The sequence below is a fragment of the Oncorhynchus clarkii genome, chromosome 24 (genome assembly GCF_045791955.1).
Source record: "Oncorhynchus clarkii lewisi isolate Uvic-CL-2024 chromosome 24, UVic_Ocla_1.0, whole genome shotgun sequence".
Taxonomy (NCBI): Eukaryota; Metazoa; Chordata; class Actinopteri; order Salmoniformes; family Salmonidae; genus Oncorhynchus; species Oncorhynchus clarkii.
This window is the reverse complement of record NC_092170.1, coordinates 18,913,630-18,936,216: the sequence shown is the minus strand read 5'-3', so window position 1 is coordinate 18,936,216 and position 22,587 is coordinate 18,913,630. Positions and strand designations below refer to the sequence as shown.

The following is a 22,587-nucleotide window of genomic DNA, read 5'->3' as shown; positions in this document are numbered from 1 at the left end:
ATTTTAACATGGAAATAGCTGTTCTATAATTCAGCCTACAGTAGCAGCCAATGTGTTGTGTTCAATGTAGGCCTACGTTCCATGAGACTTTTGAAAAAACATGCAGGGCTTCACATGAACCTGTTTATCCACTTGACCTTCAGACAAGGAGGTGACTGAAAATGTTGTTGTGTTGTTTGATGCAAGAAACCACTTTACAAAATAAAATGCATTATTATTCTCATACCATTATTACAGAGAATCAGACAAATTATACTATCCTCTGTCTATTAGCTACTTAGTTTATTAAAGCCTGTCTCAAAATACAACACTGCCCCTTTAAGACAAAATAAAGCTCTTTACCTTACTCGCTTTTCAAAGATGTCAAAAATGTATACCTTTTGTGCTCTTGTAGAAAGCAATTACTCCCCTATTTTTGACTACAAATGATCTATACCTGTGCTAATAATTCACTAACTAGCAAAGGATATGAACAAAATGTGCACGTGGCTACATGCAGCTCTCGCTTTGATCTTAAAACAAGTGCATCTACTCATGACCACTCATGCTGTAAACACAATCCAGTTGAAAGTAAATGGCACAAATCCATATATGGCAATGGTTTATTTGCATATAGGTCTACTTCAGCTCTGATTGTTTATGCCACACCGGCCTGTGTAGAGTGTGGGCTGAGTCATGCGTGTCAATGTAATAGAATCCTACTCAGATGAGTTCCGCCTACAACAAAATAGTATTGCATTGATTCGATCACAATTGCCACAGTAAAGGGAAACATTGATAGTGTTAAGATCACTGAGTCAAGGTCACTTTCTGAGACAAAATGCAACCCGAGATCTACCACTAAAAAAATGTTTAACATGACGTAAGCCTATGCAACATTAACCAATTAAAAACAGTACTATAGAGATTAGTTTTTTGCAGTAAGCTATAGGCCCAATACATTATCACTGCATATTAGCTTTGCTTGAATTGCCCTGCCAATGCATTGTTGTTCGGGCCATTTTTTTAACATTATATTCTAAAATTTGAGGTAAGCTATATGATCACACTGGTAGTAGATCCATTGTTGTATTACAGTACTTGTGAGGCACAGCCGAGTGAGCATACATTTCAATATTTTATTTTACTGGGCTGATGGTGCTTGTATCTGATGGTCAGTCTCAGCAGAGGGAGAGAGCAGCAGATTGAAGGTCTGCCTCTCAACATCCCTCCGCTCTCCCTTCCCTCCACTGACACTGACCAAAAAGGGGCACCATCTTCCAACTGATGGCGAATCTCGAGTCGCACCACATTATTTTTGCCTCATCCACACATTCATGTTGTTACTCCTATGAACAGAAAAAGAGAAATATTCCTTGATATTAAAAAAGACCCAAGCTGCTAATAATAACAACAACAACAATGCAAGCCTATAGATACACTTTCCTACTCATTCATTAATGCTGCAGTGCTTGTTGTAGCGCTGAGTGGTGTGTCAGAAAAAATACATATTTACCTGGTGGATATTTAACAACTCTTTCCTTAACAAACAGTAAGATATTTATGTTCTGCTAATGCTGTGTTAAAGAGATGGTTTCCACTCTAGCTTCCTGCAGTTAGTCTGGGCGTCTGATTAAGGAAATGGGGTTTGCTAGGGATAGCTTGAGCTGACAATGACTTGGTGATAAAAACCTAAAAGCTGTCATTCTATAGACAAGATGTGGTGTATGTGACCCGAGATAGAGAGAGCCTGGAAGAGTTTAGAACAATGCCTCATTGTCTCATCATCCTGGCATCTGGGAAACTAAGCGGAGTTGGAAGTAAAACAACATCCCGTGCAGATAACCAGGAGATGGACCATGGTGGCTTATGGGAAGGGTAAAAATGACTGACTAAGTGTTTAGGGCCTATATAAGATCTCTGTTTTTTCATTATCAGTTAAGCTCTCGGCAACACAACTTATGCGGTCGACGGTTTCATTGTTTCAATAATTAATCGATGTTGAATCACGATCAACCGGTGGGTGACCAATCTCGTCCTTCTCTCTGTAGGCTGATATTTCTAAGCTGCAGTCTCAAAATTGATTCCAACCTTGATTAGCGTTATCTAGTTCAAAGATGGCACTATTCCACTATCACTTTCAATGGGGGACTTTTATTTTAAAGGCAAACTGCAAATTCCACTAATGTGGCTAATCCTTATTGTGGCTAGCTTCACACAGCTACCCCAAACCCTAACCATTTACATTTTATTTTGGTAAATTGACTGAGAACACATTCTCCTTTACAGCAAAGACCTGGGGAATGAGCCAATTGGAAGCTGTGGATGATTAGGTGGCCATGATGGTCAGATTGGGAATTTGGCCTGAACACCAGGGTTAACAACCCTACTCTTACGATAAAGGCAATGGGATATTCGTGTCCACAGAGGACACCTGTTCAGTGTCCCCTCTGAAAGACCGTACACAGAGCAATGTCCCCACTCACTGCCCTGGGGCAATGGGATATAAAAAAATAAAAAAAACAGGAAAAAGTGCATCCCACTGGCATTCCAACTCCACTTCCAGCAGCATCTGGTCTCCCATCCAGGGAATGACCAGGACCCACCCTGTTTTGCTTCAGAAGTAAGCCAGCAGTGGGATGCAGGGTGGTACTAACTTCAATGTAGTGACGTCCAAAGGATACGTAATAGCAATGACCGTATAGGAAACGGAGTGTTCTGATTGGCCCTGATGTCTTTAGAGTGAGCCTGAACGCTACCCCTACAAATAGGCGGGGTTTATGACTTTGTGGCTGGGGTAACTAGTTACGACCCTCCCGCGATGTACTGGTAATACAGTACTCATCTCAGAAACGCGTGTGCTTCTCAAAACCTACAGCAGAGGACGACACATACCATCTTTATTTTAGAGCGCTTTCTATGTTGCTCTTCATTGGACGGGTAAACTGCAGTTTGATGGTGAAGATAATGTCACTGTCATGACATTACGGGTTACTTGGGTGATGCTCGTGCGTAATTAAGCATCTGGTGCGCATCATGGGGTCCAAATAAAGGAACATTTCCATATCAAAGGTCTGTTGTTTGGACATGATGCCTTGGCATTTCGACTCAAAGTCAGTAACTGACCAATTAAGGGTTTTGAGGACTGTTGAATTGCGGGAGCTTCTGCGGGATGAAGAAAAAATTAGCCAGATCATCAGATTCAGCCAAAAGGTATTTCCCGTTTATTTACCGAAAATCTTACACACAGTTTGATGTGGTTACTGTGTGTGTATAAAGAGTGTTTTCTTTCTTGTTTTTTAATGATGAAACTTTTTATTTACATTAGAATGGGCATATTTTTTAAGGTCAGCAAATATTGCAATATAGTTATTCGCTCCTGTAAAATATGACCAAATACAGGATATAATTAGTATCATTAGTAAGATATGACAAAATATACCCCTTTACTTTTTCCAAATGTTTTTGTTACATTACAGCCTTATTGTAAAATGGATGAAATTTATTTTTTTACCCCTCATCAATGTTAACAAAATACACCATAATGACAAAGCAAAAACAGGTTTGTAGAAATTTTACATTTACATAAGTATTCAGACCCTCAACTCAGGACTTTGTTGAAGCACGTTTGGCAGCGATTACAGCCTCAAGTCTTCTTGGGTATGACGCTACAAAGCTAGGCACACCTGTATTTGGGTAGTTTCTCCCATTCGTCTCTGCAGATCCTCCCAAGCTCTGTCAGCCTGGTTGGGGAGTGTTCCTGCACAGCTATTTTCAGGTCTCTCCAGAGATGTTCGATCAGGTTCAAGTCCGGGCTCTGGCTGGGCCCCTCAAGAACATTCAGAGACTTATCCCGAAGCCACTCCTGCGTTGTCTTGGCTGTGTGCTTAGGGTCATTGTCCTGTTGGAAGGTGAACCTTCACCCCGGTCTGAGGTCCTGAGAGCTCTGGAGCAGGTTTTCATCAAGGATCTCTCTATACTTTGCTCCTTTCATCTTTCCCTCGATCTTGACTAGTCTCCCAGTCCCTGCCGCTGAAAAACATCCCCACAGCATGATGCTGCCACCAACATGTTTCACTGTAAGGAAGGTGCCAGATTTCCTCCAGACATGCCGCTTGGCATTCAGGCCAAATCATTCAATCTTGGTTTCATCAGACCAGATAATCTTGTTTCTCATGGTCTGAGAGTCCTTTAGGTGCCTTTATGCAAACTCCAAGCAGGCTGTCATGTGCCTTTTACTGAGGAGTGGCTCCCGTCTGGCCACTACCATAAAGGCCTGATTGGTGGAGTGCTGTAGAAATGGTTGTCCTTCTGGATAGTTCTCCCATCTCCACAGAGGAACTCTGGAGCTCTGTCAGAGTGACCATTGGGTTCTTGGTCAACTCCCTGACCAAGGCCCTCCCCCAATTGCTCAGTTTGGCCAGCTATAGGAAGAGTCTTGGTGGTTCCAGACTTCTTCCATTTAAGAATGATGGCGACCACTGTGTTCTGGGGGACCTTCACTTACATTTGTTGTACCCTTCCCCTGTACCTCGACACAATCCTGTCTCAGAGCTCTATGGACAATTCCTTCAACCTCATGACTTGGTTTTTGCTCTGACATGCCCTTTCAACCGTGGGACCTTATGCCTTTCCAAATCATGTCCAATCAATTTAATTTACCACAGGTGGACTCCAATCAAGTTGTAGAAACTTCTCAAGGATGATCAATGGAAACAGGATGCACTTGAGCTCAATTTTGAGTCTCATAGCAAAGATCCAAATAGTTATGTAAATAAGGTATTTCTGTTTTTTATTTTTTATAATTTTGCAAACAAATCTAAAAACCTGTTTTCGCTTTGTCATTATGGGGTATTGTGTGTAGATTGATGAGGAGCATGTTTTATTTAATCAATTTTAGAATAAAATGTGGAAAAAGTGAAGGGGTCTAAATATTTTCCGAATGTACTGTATGTTTTTTGAATGTCATTATCCTGTCCAGTTTCAGGGGCTTCAGGGAGCAAAGGAGACTGTGTTGGTCTCCAACAGTAGATTGGCAGAGACCAGTCTCTCTCATGAGCCAGAGCTCAATACTGGTAAGCTATGGTTAGCCAAGAAGTACCAGGAACTGGAGAAATTCACCAATATCATCCAAGCCAAACAGAACCAACTTGGTGAGTCAAATTGTTTTGTATTATTTTTGGGAACATCAAAGTTTCAGAATACTTGCCATTTTCACTAACTACTTCTGCAATTTTGTCAGTTAGTCACAACTGTGCTTATGCCCCTTTCATTATACAAATCTACTGTTGCCTTTCTGGTAGTTTTAGTAGAGAAACAAAGCCTTCACATGGTCCAGTGGCTTCTTCTGAACAAGCTGGCCCACTCTGAAGAAGAATGTGATGTAAGGCTGGACTAATTGTGTAACACAAATGATCAAATGATCAATTAAGCAATCATATTAATATCATATTTGAGTGTAATAGTAGACTATACCAAACATTGTGTCTTTCTATCTTATAGGCTCTCTCACAGAGATTCACAGATGGGAAAATATCCCTGGAGCATTTTGTGGAGTCATGTCAAAGATCTTGTAAGCTCTACCATATTCGTCTGGTTCAGGCAGAGAAAATCCAAGAGTTTATCAAGCCTGAACACAAACCCCAAAGGCCCACTGAGAATCACAATAGTAGGGAGCCATCAGTTTACTTCCCCCTGAGCCCCCATCCCAATATCTGCCATGTTTTCTATGGCCTCACCCCTGCTATTATTCTGCCTAATGTCTACCACTCTGTCAGCTCTGCTCCGGTCCACTTCCGGATGGGTCCATATCTACCGCCCCTGAGTGACCACATCATCAACAGTGCTCAACTTATGAGGCCTGTAGCCTCACCTTTTGACACATGTCAACCTGTGGGCCTTAGAGTGTATGGAAAGGGACATGCTCCCAGGTGGCCAGCCAGGCCTGTACGTCTGCAGCGACTCAACAACATACAGTCCAGACATCTTCAGCAGGACCCACCACCACATTGACACTGTTGGGTAAAAAAAGACATCAACTGTTACTCTCTGGACTATAATGAATTTGTGTACTTTATGATTGTGTCTGTAAAACAGTACCCCACATGTGAAACAAGTTCATTGAGAATTGATTGACAAAAGAAACAAGTTGATTAAGAGCGTTGAATAAACACATTGTGGGTTTTGTTTCATATCCAGGCTCCCCTCGTGTCATTGGAACATCATACTGTAGGCATCAATGCTTTCTTGGGTTAGGAAAACCCTGAACTCACTGTGCCTCAGTGCAGTGGGTCACAAGGTGAACTTGAATGCTTCACCTAGCTATATTTGATAGCTCAGATCATCCTCTCTGCACAGAGACTCTTGCTAAGGTCAGCCAAGGACCACATCTAGAACTGTCAAACTGACAGTTTCTTCAAGCCTCAAAATTACACATGTTCACTATACTTTTTATTACATCCGAACCTAATGTTGAATCATTGTACCGAAAATCCAGGTTACAATACAGGGGGGGGTCAATGTAAATTGTCCAGGTAGCCATTTCATTAGATGTTCAGCAGCCTTAGGGCTTGGGGGTAGAAACTCTTAAGGAGCCTTTTGGTCCTAGACTTGGCGCTAGGACCGTGCGGTAACAGAGAGAACAGTCTATGACTTGGGTGAGTGGAGTCTTTGACATTTTTTTAATGAAAGCACAGTTGCCTGATTCCATTGAATGACTAACACTGTCTACAGTACTCAGTGGCTGTCATTTGTTCCCCCAGTTACGTGGATCACCAGACCAAGGATTCGCCTGATCAGCCATAGGGTTAGCCAGACTGCCATCTAGCCTAATCAAGCTCACTGCACTAATTAGCTGTCAGAGAGAGGCCAGTGAGTTTACAGGGGCTGATTAGTGATGCGGAGGATGTGAAGGCCTTTGTCAGACAGCTTACTTCTGTTACAGCTATGTCAGCAGCCCCTATTGTCCTAAGCGGCTCAAATTGGGCAATTTTCTCATCTGTCATCTAATCATCATGCGCCTGTCAACTCCACATCTCTGTGTCTCTCCTTTCTTGGTTGAAGTTAATGGGCTCAAGTTATTTTATTTCAATAGGTGAGCACTAGATACCATTTGCATGCCACAAATGATGCTACAAAGGATCACAATTACTAAAGGAGTTTATATTTAATGACACTATCCCATCATTGAAAAGTATCTGTAAGGAACCTCTTCAATGCACAGCAGTACCAAATAAGGCTATCACTCAGGAATACATCTTCATGAGGGTGTTTATGTTTCCTTCCTAGAACAACTAGCTATGTGTATAGGGATTATGGGGTATCTGTGTCACTATCCGTTGGTATAGTAGGTATTGGGTGACTCTTAGAGGGGTTTAATAGTGTAAGAATACATGTGGGGCAGCTTTGGCTGACCTAGTTCTGTGAATGTTCTCTAACTAACAAGCACCTGTGTTCTGCATTCCAAATGGCACACTATTCCCCATGGGCCCTGTCAAAAGTAGTGCACCCCTGCACATCGAGTCAGTACAGGTACTCCCTGTAATTAGCTTCATTTATTTTTACTTAGTTATTCACTGTGTATTTATTCCTCATGTCACTATTTACATTTTTTTTTACATTTATATTTAACTATGCATTGTTGGAAAAGGCCCCATAAGTAAGCGTTTCACCGTTAGTCTACACCTGTTGTTTACTAAGTATGGGACAAATACATGTGATTTCAATAGGGAATACGGAGTCATTTGGCACTCAACTCTGAACACTAAGCAGAAAAAGGCTACCACAGACAACCAAATAACCATGTAGTTATTTTACTAATAATAAATTATATTTTACTCCTAAAATAGCACAACATGACATAATAAATAACATATTTAGGACATCCAACATTCATAATTATTTTGGACTCTTCAAGACTTGTTCCAAAATTGCAGTTACTGTATACCAGCAGTAATAAAGTAATAAAACAACTTCACATGCAGTGGTAATATGAACAGTACCACCTCCTTATCTAAAAGCTAATGGTTATGGCATTGGATTGTTTACTAGAATGTTGGATTATTTGTTATGAATACAAAACCACCAGGATTAGGCATTAAACAAAAAATAAATGATCATGGATGTTTTGAGGAAAAGTTCTCACGTTACAAATAGGCATAATACATAACTTAAATAACATTTGATGGTCACATTATGAACCTTATAGACCAGCGGGGAAGCATAATATATCATCCCTAACCTACTGTAAACACAAGCTACATAAACCGACGCTAGTCTGTCGGGCCATTAATTCCATTATTGAGTCACAAAGTTGTATCAATAGTCTGTGTGGCCCATAGTCTCTGGTACAAGGCATCATGGATACACGTGGGGTCACACATCCCTGCAGGGAGTGTATGTTCCTGTACAGAAGTCAGACTCGTAGCCTGAGTGCCAGTCTGTTTGTGCCATCATGCCAACTCCTTGTCAATCATTGTCAAGGCTTGACAAGGACATCAATGGAGTTGGCAAGAGCACAAACAGATCTGGGACCAGGCTAATACTTGTGTGGTTCCTCCTTTAAATGAAGATGTGCTCTGCCTGTACAAGCGGTCATAGTTTTGAACATCATAGTCAGTAGGAGAAATCCACACAGCAGTCCGTCAGGATGATACAGGTTAGATAAAGAGACTCCCAGGACTGCTGAGATCTCATCACATGCATCTTGATTTGCTAATTTGTGACAAACCTTACAATGTTCCAGGAGCCAACATGAAGGAAAGAAGGCATGAACCTGAATCAGATTATTTAACCAAGCAGAACGATTTGCTTAATTCACTGTTCATATCTTGGAATTGTCTTGATTCAGCTAAAGATGATTTGAAAGCAATTTGGCTTTTGATCACTACACACCCTTTATAGAAGGCTTTGGGTCCCTCGTTTCTCATCATTGTAACAGCGCAGTTAATAGTACTGTTGTATTTTCCAGCTGAACAGTTCATGAACCGGGTCTTCACTACATCTACAGGAGACGCCACAATAGTGGTGATGAATCCAGAACTGAAAGCTGCCGTGAAATGGCAGGGCAGGTTATCTGTAAAAAAATATATATATATAAAACATAAAAATTATATTACTTAATATACACTTTGAAGTAATTGTAACTATTCAAATGTAAACGTGTAGGTGTAAAACAAATTACATGCCTGCCTACCAGTCATGATGTTATACTTCAGGATAAGTTCCTTGATGATGTCATAAGTCACCAGCTCCGAACAGTTCACTATGTCGTTACGAGTTATGTTTGGGCCACAACCTGGAAGATACATTTTTAATTAAACTGTCAATTATAACTTCAGAATCTTCTTTTTATGCATGTAAAGCAAAAGTAGTGTTTCTAATTGCAGTAGGCCTATCTTTCCAGAGTCCTCTGATGCTCTCAGTCCTGGCGATGGTTCTGTAGGCATCCATGATGCCGCTATATCTCTTTACCCCTTCACCTTCGGCTCCCCTTACTTGAGCCTGGAACTGCACTTTCACCATGTCTGTTGGCTGAGCAAAGGCTACTGCCATGGCCCCGGTCGTACAGCCTGCCACCAGCCGACTCCCAATGCCTGCATCTATGAGAGTAGAGAGGAGTAGCGAGGATGAGATATGCAGTCATAAAACACCAAGCCATATTCTTTCAGCCACATTCCTTATATTCTACTTCCACCAACTCAGATAAAAATGTGATTGAGAGATCAATAAACTGGTATTTTATACTGAAAATGTATGTTTCGTACTGTCTGTTCCCGGGGTGTAGAACTGCTTCATGGAGTCAGAGACCGATGCGGACCGAGGCAAAGCTCATCTGTCTCTGGAGACCCGCCACTAGGCCGTTGTAGAGGCTCCTGGGCCCCTCCATCTTCACTATGGTGTTGATGGTGCCAAACCACACCTCTGTACTTCACCATCTTCCCTTCAGAGGACTTGGAATCGCCCTGGATTTAAGAAAGACAAACACGAGTGTTAATTCATCTGTCTTGAGAGTAATCCTAGTGACTATTTAATCAAGACAGAATACCTTTACGCAATCATTATGTAAAGCATGGCTACATTGCAATGACCATACTAGCATACCTGAATGGCGCAGCGGTCTAAGGCAGAATACATTATGCTAAATTATGTCAGTTTCACAGATCATAACAGTCAATGTTCTGTTGAACCTTAAAAACATGCATTTAGTTATATCTATCAAAAATTGGTAACCTTCAGTAATACTGAACAAACCGATTTGCAAGATACCGTAGGTCTTACAAACAATGAATTTAATTTGCAGCAGGGAGCCAAGGCAATAAGACTAGTTGAAATAGCATAGACCCAACTTAGACTTTATAATAATTATGTAACACTCCATAAGTGGTGTGGCCACCCATCTACTCAGCCAATGCATACATGTCCTTGATAGGCTGTGTGCCTGAGCAGTCTCTGGTATCAGGAACAGAAGTGGCTCTTGAATAGTGTGTGACTGCCTTGGGACACAGAATAGAACACTAGCCCACTAACCCCGGACACCTGCAGAAATCCAAACAAAGGTGACATCACTTTAAGAACAAACTGTTCATCCCTTTGTTGGAAAAACAAGGACAACCAGACAGGTTTGTCAATCCTGTTGACTACTTGAATTTTTTTCTTCCCCTGTGACAATCCTTGATCATGGGTGCACACAGCAATAATAAATACACAGAAAAACATCAGTTACACTGGCAAACCATTTAATTAATAAAACCAATATTTAAATTAAATTCACATTCTTTACATAATTAGAAAGCACTGTACATGAGCAGCGACTTATGTAATCAAGATGTGTGGACATTCATAAACCTTTAGAAAACATACACCCAACCGTATATACATCACAACACACAATATCAAATAGTATTTAGAGAAAGTGCTAATGTTCATCCTTAAAATGAGATGCAAATATCTTTGATGCTCTCTTGGTCTCTTCTGTCTTCACTGCAAATATTTAAATGTCAACCATTGTGTTCATTTTTTAAAATTTATTTCACCTTTATTTAACCAGGTAGGCTAGTTGAGAACAAGTTCTCATTTGCAACTGCGACCTGGCCAAGATAAAGCGTAGCAATTCAACACATACAACAACACAGAGTTACACATGGAATAAACAAAACATACAGTCAATAATACAGTAGAACAAAGGAAAACAAAAAGTCTATATACAGTGAGTGCAAATAAGGTAAGTTAAGGAAATAAAACATTTTGCTCCCTCTCCTCTAGTGTACTGCCTATGGGCTCACCAGAGCTCCAAGCTTCCAGGGTGTCAGTCTGTAGACCCAACTTCTCCCTCTCCCCCCCTGTTGGGTGAGGCTGGGGTGGTAGGAGTAGTCTAAGGCTTGGTGCTCCCCTGTTGCCTCCAGCCTATCCAGAGAGGCCAGGTCTGGGTCTGACAGCAGGCTGGACAAGGGGCTGGTTCTGTCTGTTAGAGATGTGACCTCATTCAGAGGCCTGGGCTACACCACTGCCTCCTCATCTGTAATGAACACGATGGGAGACAGAGAGCTGGTTAAGTGCAGGGTGCAGCAGGTGTTAATTGTATAAAACCACAGGAGGAGGCAGGTAGCTGGGTCCAGGGGCAGGCAGAAGGTCATACACAGGAGGAGACAGGTAGCTGGGTCCAGGGGCAGGCAGAAGGTCATACACAGGAGGAGGCAGGTAGCTGGGTCCAGGGGCAGGCAGAAGGTCATACACAGGAGGAGGCAGGTAGCTGGGTCCAGGGGCAGGCAGAAGGTCATACACAGGGGGTCCAAAGGTGCAACAGTACAGGCAGGGAAATGGCTAGTAACATAATCCGGGAGATCAGGCAATAGGGAGATAACAGGAAATCCGATAGGCTAAAGTACAGTCAGGGAATAGGCAAAAGGCGTCGTTAGTGAGGCAGGCAAAAACTATCATACACAGGATTAAATTACGGGAAAAAACAGAGCTCACAAAACAAACAATACCTCACAATAAAAGGGTGCAAAGAACTGAACTAAATAGTGTGCGATGACATACAGATGTGTGAACAGGTGATCAGAATTCAGGGGATTGGGATCTGGAGAGTGAGCAGCATTCAGGGGATCTGTGTGTTTGACAGTGTGAGCTGGAAAGTGAGCTGTGTTCAGGGGGATCTACGTGTTTGAGTGTGAGAGTTGGAAGCAGACGTTACAGTATCGTCTCCATGCAATTATGTTCCTGTAGACCTTTTAGAAAGGAGAGGGAAGTGTTGAGTGGCCTGACTGTAATAAGTAATAATAATAATGTAATCAACAAGGAAATCCCCAAGACTTACACATTAAGTAACATATTTTGGACACCCTTTGGATAGGTTGTAGCGGTATTTATTAGAGAGGGGTAAATATAAAGATTTTGTTTGAGCGCCAGGCAGGTATTAACCATGCCGAAAGGAAAAGAGTAGAATAGAGAGAGTACCACTATCAGACCCACACACATCAGCAGAAGAGACTGCCTAAAGGGTAGCCTGTTTGCCAGATAGCCAGTGGAGAGAAAATAGAAGACACACTTCACAGCACAGGGTAACCCCATCAATAATGTCTCATACAATAATAAATGGCAGATCAATTGAACGGTAACTTCATTAGAAACAATTTACAAGAACCCTGTCATCAGAGGATTTACAATAATCTGTATTACCTTCCAGTGGAGGAGTGCAGAAGGTATGAATGTGGGGGGTGTTCATAGACAAAACAAAGGCCTTAAAATGTCCACAATCTTCTCTGCCACATGTCATTAGTACACCCCATCCCAATACAGTTCAAATACAATACACAACTTGAAAGCAACCTTCCTTTTAACTAAAATATCCACCCAAATACTTCTGGCAGGGCAATTATAGTCCAGCTTTAATGAACTTCAATGGGAAGTGTATTTGAAAAATAGAAAGTCTGTTGCAGGGTAAAGCACTGGAACGATAGAGGGAAGAACAAGAGATCTTAGCTGTGGTCTTCAGGTGTGCCGGTGTACTGTCTGACCGTCTGACGGTTTGTATGTCAAAGCTTTGCAACAAAGTTGCTACTAATCCATAACCGGCTGCGGTCCCAAACGATAACAACCACGACCTAGAGCGGTCACAGCGATGATTGAGTTAAATACTTCATAAACTACACACGCTGAAAATGAACAAGGACATCTGCAGCATAGCACACCCAATCAAACTGTCGCGCCAACCAAGAACTCCCTCCCAGAGCGCTGAAAGAGCGGTCTTTAATTCCTCCTTCCTTACTGCTGATGCGCTCTTAAAGTGGCAGCGCATAGTGAAAGCTCCGTGCATGATTTCGCCACAAGGTTTGTGTCCCAAATCACACCCTAGTCCCTATATAGTGCACTACTTTTGAACAGAGCCCTATGGGAATAAGGTACCATCTAGGAGATGTGAAAGCATCTCACCACTGATGAGGTTATTAACATCCCCAACCAGGTGGGTGGACTTGAGGAGGAACTGAGAGGAGTCTGTCCCTGTGCTCATCCAGTCTGGAGAGAGGAAGGTAGGGGTGGACAACTCACAGCTGAAGTACCTCTGGATGTCATCCAAAAACACAACAAGCACATTCCTGACTGAAAAGTTACATTGGTGAAACTTTCTGTGTGGGTATACAGTAAACACAGTCCTGCCCTGTGGGCCCTGGTCAAATGTAGTGCACTACATAGGGAACAGGATTACATTTGGGACACAGCCTGTGAGGTGTGGAAGGAGGTACAGTACCCGAGTGCTGAGAACAGAACTGAGCTGGAGGGATGGGCGTCCCTCGCAGCAGCACTGGTGGGGCGGCCCACTACCCCCCCAATGTAACCATTACATTTGTTAAAGTGGTTCTCCAAAGTGAATTTCAGGCAGGTGTGTATGATACCATACACTTTATATTGCTTCTCATTGAAAAGCATTTCTTACATGTTAAAGAAAGAATTGTGAGGGACAGAGCTAGAGAGACGAGCCCTACAGTACCTTTCTGACAGCAGCCTGTCGAGATTGTTGGGGTGTGGAGTTGATCCTCTGCTCTGTGTAGTGGCTGATGTGGGAGGGGAAGCTGCTGTATGTGGGTGGCTGTGGTGTGGTACTAGAGGAGGAGGGTCTGGAACAGAGCCTGACAAATAAACACACACACCACGGCTGTTAAACCCACACAGATCTTCAAGTAGAAGAAAACACTGATGCACCCAAATCCTTTTGTGATTATTATGAGCCGTTATGGCTCAGACAAGGCTACTTACTAAATGCTAAGATGCTTTAGGAAGAACCTAATACCGTTTCTCCCATCTCAGGGTCAGACTAACAGTGAAAGCCACTGCTGTACTCACTGAGGTGTCTTTGTTGCAGTCGTCACACACTGCCTGTCTCTGACCCCGCAGCTCCTGGACTCCCTTCAGGGGGGAGACAGACATTTTGAGCTGTCACTGGCTATTGAAGACAGTGATGTTGTAGCAGCCACACACTGACTGGAAGCCTGACAGGAGAGGGGACAGGTCCACTGAGGCAAACCCAATCACCCACTCCACATCTAAAAAGGCAAGACCAATGAAGAAGAGCATTCCACATATTAAAACATCAAGAATTGTTGTCTGTTAGCTAGAGTTACTATTGTGTGTGTGTTATTGTGTGTTACTACATTGCTGTACTGTACCTCCTTTATGCCAGACTTTGAACACAAGGGATTGTTGTGGATCCGGAAGAAGTAGCCTGTGTTTATCAAACAGTAGATCAGTTCATCATGACATGGTCTGACAGAGGGCATTCTCAACTAAGCTGGTTCCAATAATCTCATCAGCACATTTGTTCATAATCATCCAAACAATCAATAATATGAATTGTTAACCATTGAATCTTTGGGCCCATTAAAATGGAATATTAAATAAACAGTATGTGTTGTCTAAACCTTTGGAGTAAGCTATGTATATAGATGGTACAAAGGTAGTCTACCTGTACTCATGCTGGCGGTCTCAAACAGGGCAGTGACTGTCTGCTATGGGAGCTGTGGTGACTGGTTCAGCAGAGTCCGCCATTACGTAGGACACACAACATCTAGGCAGCCCTCCACTACGCTCAGCTAGAAGACAGCCTGCCAAGGAGACAACACAGGACTCACAACCATCAATCATCAACAAGGTGTTAAAGGACACAATCAAAATGGATGACCCTACTGGAAGGATACATCCCAAGTGGCACCCTATTCCCTATATAGTGCATTACTTTTGACCAGAGCCCTATGGGCCCTGAAATCCTGGACTTGTATGGATAACATTGAGCAGCGAAATTTTGAAACAACTTGATAAACAAATACCACAAATCTAATTACTAATTTGAAAGTGCATCACCCCCAGACGTTTAGTGACTACTTAGAACAAAAGCAGAAAAAACTAAGCACACAATTCCAACAACTAAACAAGTTCAAGCCGAGCAGGCATTTGAAAGAGTAAGAACATTTCTGTGAGACAACTTAAAGACGAAATCCATTAAAGCCAAGATAATGGAATTCATTGCCCTTGACAATCAATCGTTCTCTGTGGTGGATGATGTTGGCTTTCGCCGACTGGTCGAGCACCTCGAGCACCAGGACACACTTCCAAGTAGGCGCTATTTTTCAGATGTTGCCCTGGCGGAGTTACACAGTATTGTTGAAGCGCACATCCATGAGCTACTTGCTATGGGCGTCACTGCTATTAGCTTCACGACTGACATTTGGACCAGCGATGTGAGCCCCATGAGCATGCTGAGTCTGACAGCACAGTGGGTCGACTAGGATTTTGTACTGAGGAAAGCCGTATCGCATGCTCAAGAATGTGCTGGTTCTCATGCTGTGAACATGCAATTCGATGGAATTCTCTCTTAGCCTCTTTACTGTGTCGCCATTGTAACGGATGTGAAACGGCTAGCTTAGTTAGCGGTGCGCGCTAAATAGCGGTTCAATCGGTGACGTCACTTGCTCTGAGACCTTGAAGTAGTAGTTCCCCTTGCTCTGCAAGAGCCGCGGCTTTTGTGGAGCGATGGGTAACGGTGCTTCGTGGGTGACTGTTGTTGATGTGTGCAGAGGGTCCCTGGTTCGCGCCCGGGTATGGACGATGGGACGGTTTAAAGTTATACTGTTACATTGATGCTGTTGACCCGGATCACTGGTTGCTGCGGAAAAGGAGGAGGTCAAAAGGGGGGTGAGTGTAACGGATGTGAAACGGCTAGCTTAGTTAGCGGTGTGCACCAAATAGCGTTTCAATCGGTGACGTCACTTGCTCTGAGACCTTGAAGTAGTAGTTCCCCTTGCTCTACAAGAGCCGCGGCTTTTGTGGAGCGATGGGTAACGATGCTTCGTGGGTGACTGTTGTTGATGTGTGCAGAGGGTCCCTGGTTCGCGCCCGGGTATGGGCGAGGGGACGGTCTAAACTTATACTGTTACACCACCATGCTCGATGCTAGGTACAAGGACCGCTACTTCGATGCAGACAAGAAACAACTATCTTCAACTATCTGTACTAGAATACTTAAAAGGCCGTAATTTTTTAAAATATTGGTTATTGTATCGGTATCGGGTTTTTTGTCAATGAAAATATTGGTTATCGGTATCGGCCAAAAATGTCATATCGGTGCATCCCTAATTGAAAGATTTCACTTTATCCCCTCCTCTGGAAATAATAGCAGCACAAACGGCCTTTTTGTTATCTTCCTTTGAAACTTCTAAATAGATCCACACAGCAGACATTGTGGGCTAGGTTAGGAATGCACGTGTAGCGCTGTATTTTTCATGGCGTCATTACGTCATCTACCTACGTTATATAGGTTTGCACGTCAGCTTTGACATAGGTTTTGCACAACGGCGTTAAACTAGACATCAGTCCGATGCCGATGTTGACATTTTTTGCTAATATCGTCTGATTCTGATATGCTTACCGATATATCGTGCATCCCTAATTGTTACTTTAGTTTATTTAGTAAATATTTTCTTAACTCTTATTTTTCTTAAAACTGCATGTTGGTAAAGGGCTTGTATGTAACCATTTCGGCGGCAGGGTAGCCTAGTGGTTAGAGTGTTGGACTGGTAACCGGAAGGTTGAACTTGCAACCTAATACCGTTTCTCCCATCTCAGGGTCAGACTAACAGTGAAAGCCACTGCTGTACTCTTGCAACCTTCCGGTTACCAGTCCAACACTCTAACCACTAGGCTACCTTGCCGCCGAAATGGTTACATACAAGCCCTTTACCAACATGCAGTTTTAAGAAAAATAAGAGCTGACAAGGTACAAATATGTCGTTCTGCCCCTGAACAGGCAGTTAACCCACTGTTCCTAGGCCGTCATTGAAAATAAGAATTTGTTCTTAACTGACTTGCCTGGTTAAATAAAGATAAAACAAACAAAAAAAATGTCTACACGTGTTGTATTAGAGCATGTGACAAACACGATTTGTTTTGACCGATGTCTGGTAAAAAGTTGTCACTCACGTGACTCGGCTGCCTCCTGCAGCGCTCAGTCTCAACGCACACACACCCCTCCAGCCCTCCCCCTCCCCACCACTCACTCAGTAACAGACTGCCTCTTACTGGTAGTCAACTGCAGCAAGTCATAGTGAAAATAATGCCATGGCGGCCGCGGTGCAATTTAGAAGTAGCTCAAAAAAACTGTAACCCGCGACCAATACATTTTCACCCGCGACGTTGTTTTCAAAGTACACAGTTTTGTCAGAAAACAGCAGACATGGCAACCCTGCTCCACCCCAACTCATTACCAGCACCAGTTACCACCAGAGAGCAGCAGTGCAGCACTGTTCTGTACAATACAGTAATTTTTAGATCCACCATCGTCATGGAGGGTGAAACTAAAATCAACGTTCACAAATCCTAGTCATCAATTATTTGTGGAATCGCCTCCTGGAGAACTACTGGGTTGCAGGCTTTTGTTCCAAAACCTGCTCTAACACACCTACTTCAGCAAATCAAGGTCCTGATGAGCAGTTTATACATAAATCCAGATTTGCTTGAGCCCTCAAATTAAAATCTGGACCTCAAAGTCAGTTCTATTGCTTTGTTTCATGCTTCCACTCTAATCAGGACTGATTTAGTACCAAGTCAATGTGAGGGGTGTACAGGTTAGTTGAGGTCATTTGTACATGTAGGTAGGCGTAAAGTGACTATGCATAGATGATAAACAGTGAGTAGCTGTTTACTACTAGGGGGGGGGGGGGGGGGGGGGGGGGTCAATGTAAATAGTCTGGGTGGCCATTTGATTAATTAGTCAGTAGTCTTATGGCATGAGGGTAGAAGCTATTAAAGAGCCTTTTTAACCTAGACTTGGTAGCAGAGAAAACAGTCTATGACTTGGATGACTGGAGTCTTTCTCTGACACCGTCTAGTATATAGGTCCTGAGTGGCAGGAAGCTTGGCCCCAGTGACGTACTGGGCCGTTTAGCCAGGGTTTGGTAGGGCTCAACAATTGGACAATACAATACAGTCAAATAAGGGAAAGGGGGATCTAGTCAGTTGTGCAACTGAATGCATTCAATTGAAATGTGTCTTCCGCATTTAACCCAACCCCTCTGAATCAGAGCGGTGCAGGGGGCTGCCATAATCGACGCTCGGTGAACAGTGGGCTAACTGCCTTGCTCAGAACGACAGTCCAAACTTCTCTCATGCTGCTGGTGTACTGGTATGAAAAAGAACATTACATAATGACAGTAAAGGACAGTGGCGGCTTAGGTGAGAGACATTATCAAGGGCCATCCACTTTGAACATGTGCCATTAAAAGGACGAACTGAAACATTATCTGAAGAAGAACATGAACAAACGTCAGAAAGAATGAGTGTCGTGAAGGGGGGTGGTTAACTGTGCCCGTAATTGATTTAAACTTATCCAAAATGGTTTACTTGGGGTATTAGGTTGATTGTGGAGCTCTGCACACTGCATAACAAAGTAATTTAGACTAAGAATGCATTGAAATACCAATCTGTCATTACCACAAGTGATGAGAAAAGTGAGGGTCTTAAATTAAAGTGATAGAACCAACATGGACCGCTAAGAACTGTCATTCTAAATTTGGGTTAGATAATTTATAGTTATAATTATGATATGGAAAGGCAAGGCTTCTAGAGACAGAACTGTGCCCTAAAAACTTGAGGAGAGACACTAGATTTTTGCAAGGTTAGCCCAAGCTACAATCTCATAATTAGCCAGATTGGTGTGAAACGTTATTAACATGCTGTAAGGCCATGTGCCTCTCTGGCTGATAAGATTTCAGCAGCTATTTTGTTTTCAATTCCTCCAGAGGATGGTGAAACAGATACATTGAAGGTTGCTTTCTTTTAAGTTGAGGGTAAGGTCATCTATACCCTCAACCTGTTTATATTATGTGGAACACTGAACTGAGGAGCAAGTTAAAAAGCAGGGTTTTATATTTTGACTCGTGGATGTCCCAGGAACAGTTAGAATGCATAGGTCAATAAAACCCGATTGTGGTAATAAATATGGAAACAATGGTTAACATCAAGAGATTTATTCACCTCTGAATCTTCAGATCCGTTGTGTACAGTCGTAGCCAAAGGTTTTGAGAATGACACAAATATTAATTTCCACAAAGTCTGCTGCCTCAGTGTCTTTAGATATTTCTGTCAGGTGTTACTATGGAATAGTAAAGTATAATTACAAGCATTTCATAAGTGTCAAAGGCTTTTATTGACAACTACATGAAGTTGATGCAAATAGTCAATATTTGCAGTGTTGACCATTCTTTTTCAAGACTCTGCAATCTGCCCTGGCATACTGTCAATTAACTTCTGGGCCACACTGGTGACAGCCCATTCTTGCAAAATCAATGCTTGGAGTTTGTCAGAATGTGTTGTTTTTTTCCCTATGGCTTTCCCATGGTGTGAACAGTCTTTAGACATAGTTTCAGGCTTTTATTTTGAAAAACGAGCGAGAAAGATCACATCACGTCATTGTATGGCTGGGTGCCAGCAGCGTTTTGCATGTGCAACAGCTTGGAGCAGACATTTCTCTCTCCTATTGAAGAAGCTACAGTCCCGGTTGAAATATTATTGATTATATATTGTAAAAAAAAACCTGAGGATTGATTATAAAAAACGTTTGACATGTTTCTAAGAACCTTTGGGATACTATTTGGAAATTTCGTCTGCGATGTCTTGACCGCTCGAGCCTGTGGATTTATGAACATAACGCGCCAACCAAATGGAGGTATTTTGGATATAAAAATAATCTTTATAGAACAAAAGGAACATTTATTGTGTAACTGGGAGTCTCGCGAGTGCAAACATCCGAAGATCATCAAAGGTAAGCGATTCATTTTATTGCTTTTCTGACTTTCGTGACCAATCTACTTGGCTGCTAGCTGTTTGTAATGTTTTGTCTACTGAGAGAGATGTCTTTACATAAACGCTTGGTATGCTTTCGCCGAAAAGCTTTTTTGAAATCTGACACGCCAGGTGGATTAACAACAAGCTCAGCTGTGTTTTGCTATATTGCACTTGTGATTTCATGAAAATGTAATATTTTTAGTAATTTAATATGAATTTGGCGCTCTGCAATTCAGCGGATGTTGACGAAAATGATCCCGCTAATGGGATGGGTGCATCAAGAGGTTTTAAGGTCTGGGGAGTTTCCTGGCCATGGACCCAAAATATCGATATTTTGTTCCCAGAGCCACTTAGTTATCACTTTTTCCTTATGGCAAGGCGCTCCATCATACTGGAAAAGGCATTGTTCGTCACCAAACTGTTCCTGGATGGTTGGGAGAAGTTGCTCTCGGAAGATGTGTTGGTACCATTCTTAATTCATGGCTGTGTTCTTCGGCAAAATTGTGAGTGAGCCCACTCCCTTGGCTGAGAAGCAACCCCACACATGAATGGTCTCAGGATGCTTTACTGTTGGCATGACACAGGACTGATGGTAGCACTCACCTTGTCTTCTCCGGACAAGCTTTTTTCCAGATGCCTCAAACAATCGGAAAGGGGATTCATCAGAGAAAATGACTTTACCCCAGTCCTCAGCAGTCCAATCCCTGTACCTTTTACAGAATATCAGTCTCTCCCTGATGTTGTTCCTGGAGAGAAGGGGCTTCTTTGCTGCCCTTCTTGACACCAGTACATCCTCTAAAAGTCTTTGCCTCACTGTGCATGCAGATGCACTCACACCTGCCTGCTGCCATTCTTGAGCAAGCTCTGTAGTGGTGGTGCCCCCATCCCGCAGCTGAATCAACTTTCGGAGACGGTCTTGGCGCTTGCTGGACTTTCTTGGGCGCCCTGAAGCCTTCTTCACAACAATTGAACTGCTCTCCTTGAAGTTCTTGATGATCCGATAAATGGTTGATTTAGGTGCAATCTTACAGGCAGCAATATTCTTGCTTGTGAAGCCCTTTTTGTGCAAAGCAATGATGACGGCACGTATGTCCTTGCAGGAAACCATGGTTGTCAGAGGAAAAACAATGATTCCAAGCACCACCCTCCTTTTCAAGCTTCGAGTCTGTTATTCGAACTCAATCAGCATGACAGAGCGATCTCCAGCTTTGTCCTCGTCAACACTCACGCCTGTGTTAACGAGAGAATCACTGACATGATGTCAGCTGGTCCTTTTGTGGCAGGGCTGAAATGCAGTGGAAATGTTTTTGGGGGATTCAGTTAACTTGCATGGCAAAGAGGGACTTTTCAATTAATTGCAATTCATCTGATAACTCTTTATAACATTCTGGAGTATATGCAAACTGAGGCAGGAGATTTTGTGAAAATTAATATTTGTGTCATTCTCAAAACAATTTTTGCCACCGACTGTATGTGTGTGCATAAGAACAATTTTCCACAGCCCGAGTGGACACTTGCAACTTGGTTGAAATACAATAACACCATACAGTTGAAGTCTGAAGTTTACATACACTTAGGTTTGAGTCATTAAAACTCGTTTTTCAACCACTCCACAAATTTCTTGTTAACAACTATAGTTTTGGCAAGTCGGTGAGGACATCTACTTTGTGCATGACACAAGTAATTTTTCCAACAATTGTTTACAGACAGGTTATTTCACTTATAATTCACTGTTTCACAATTCCAGTGGGTCAGAAGTTTACATACACTATGTTGACTGTGCCTTTCAACAGCTTGGAAAATTCCAGAAAATGATGTCATGGCTTTTAGAAGCTTCTGATAGGCTAATTGACATCAGTTGAATCATTTGGAGGTGTACCTGTGGATGTATTTCAAGGCCTACCTTCAAACTCAGTGCCTCTTTGCGTGACATCATGGGCAAATCCAAAGAAATCAGCCAAAACCAAAGCCCCATCCTTGGGAGCAATTTCCAAAGATCGTACTTTTTTGGAGAAATGTCCTCTGGTCTGATGAAACAAAAATAGAAATGTTTGGCCACAATGACCATCGTTATGTTTGGAGGAAAAAAGGGGAGGCTTTCAAGCTGATGACCACCATCCCAACCGTGAAGCACGGGGGTGGCAGCATCATGTTGTGGGGGTGCTTTGCTGCAGGAGGGACTAGTGCACTTCACAATAGAGATGGCATCATGAAGTAGGAAAATGATGTGGATATATTGAAGAAACATCTAAAGACATCAATCAGGAAGTTAACGTT

At 42.6% G+C, this 22,587-nt stretch overlaps 1 protein-coding gene and 1 pseudogene across 1 annotated transcript; one reads left to right on the top strand and one right to left on the bottom strand.

Moving 5' to 3' along the window:
• The first annotated feature begins 3,066 nt into the window (after window positions 1-3,066).
• Window positions 3,067-5,991, top strand: LOC139382821 (vacuolar protein sorting-associated protein 37D-like). Its single transcript, XM_071127051.1, has 4 exons — window positions 3,067-3,192; window positions 4,961-5,132; window positions 5,283-5,362; window positions 5,482-5,991. Exons 1-4 carry the CDS (start codon window positions 3,067-3,069, stop codon window positions 5,989-5,991), a joined length of 888 nt encoding a protein of 295 aa, XP_070983152.1.
• Window positions 5,992-8,592: 2,601 nt separating this feature from the next.
• LOC139382599 (dicarboxylate carrier UCP2-like) lies at window positions 8,593-14,403 on the bottom strand (annotated as a pseudogene).
• Between the last annotated feature and the right edge of the window lie 8,184 nt (window positions 14,404-22,587).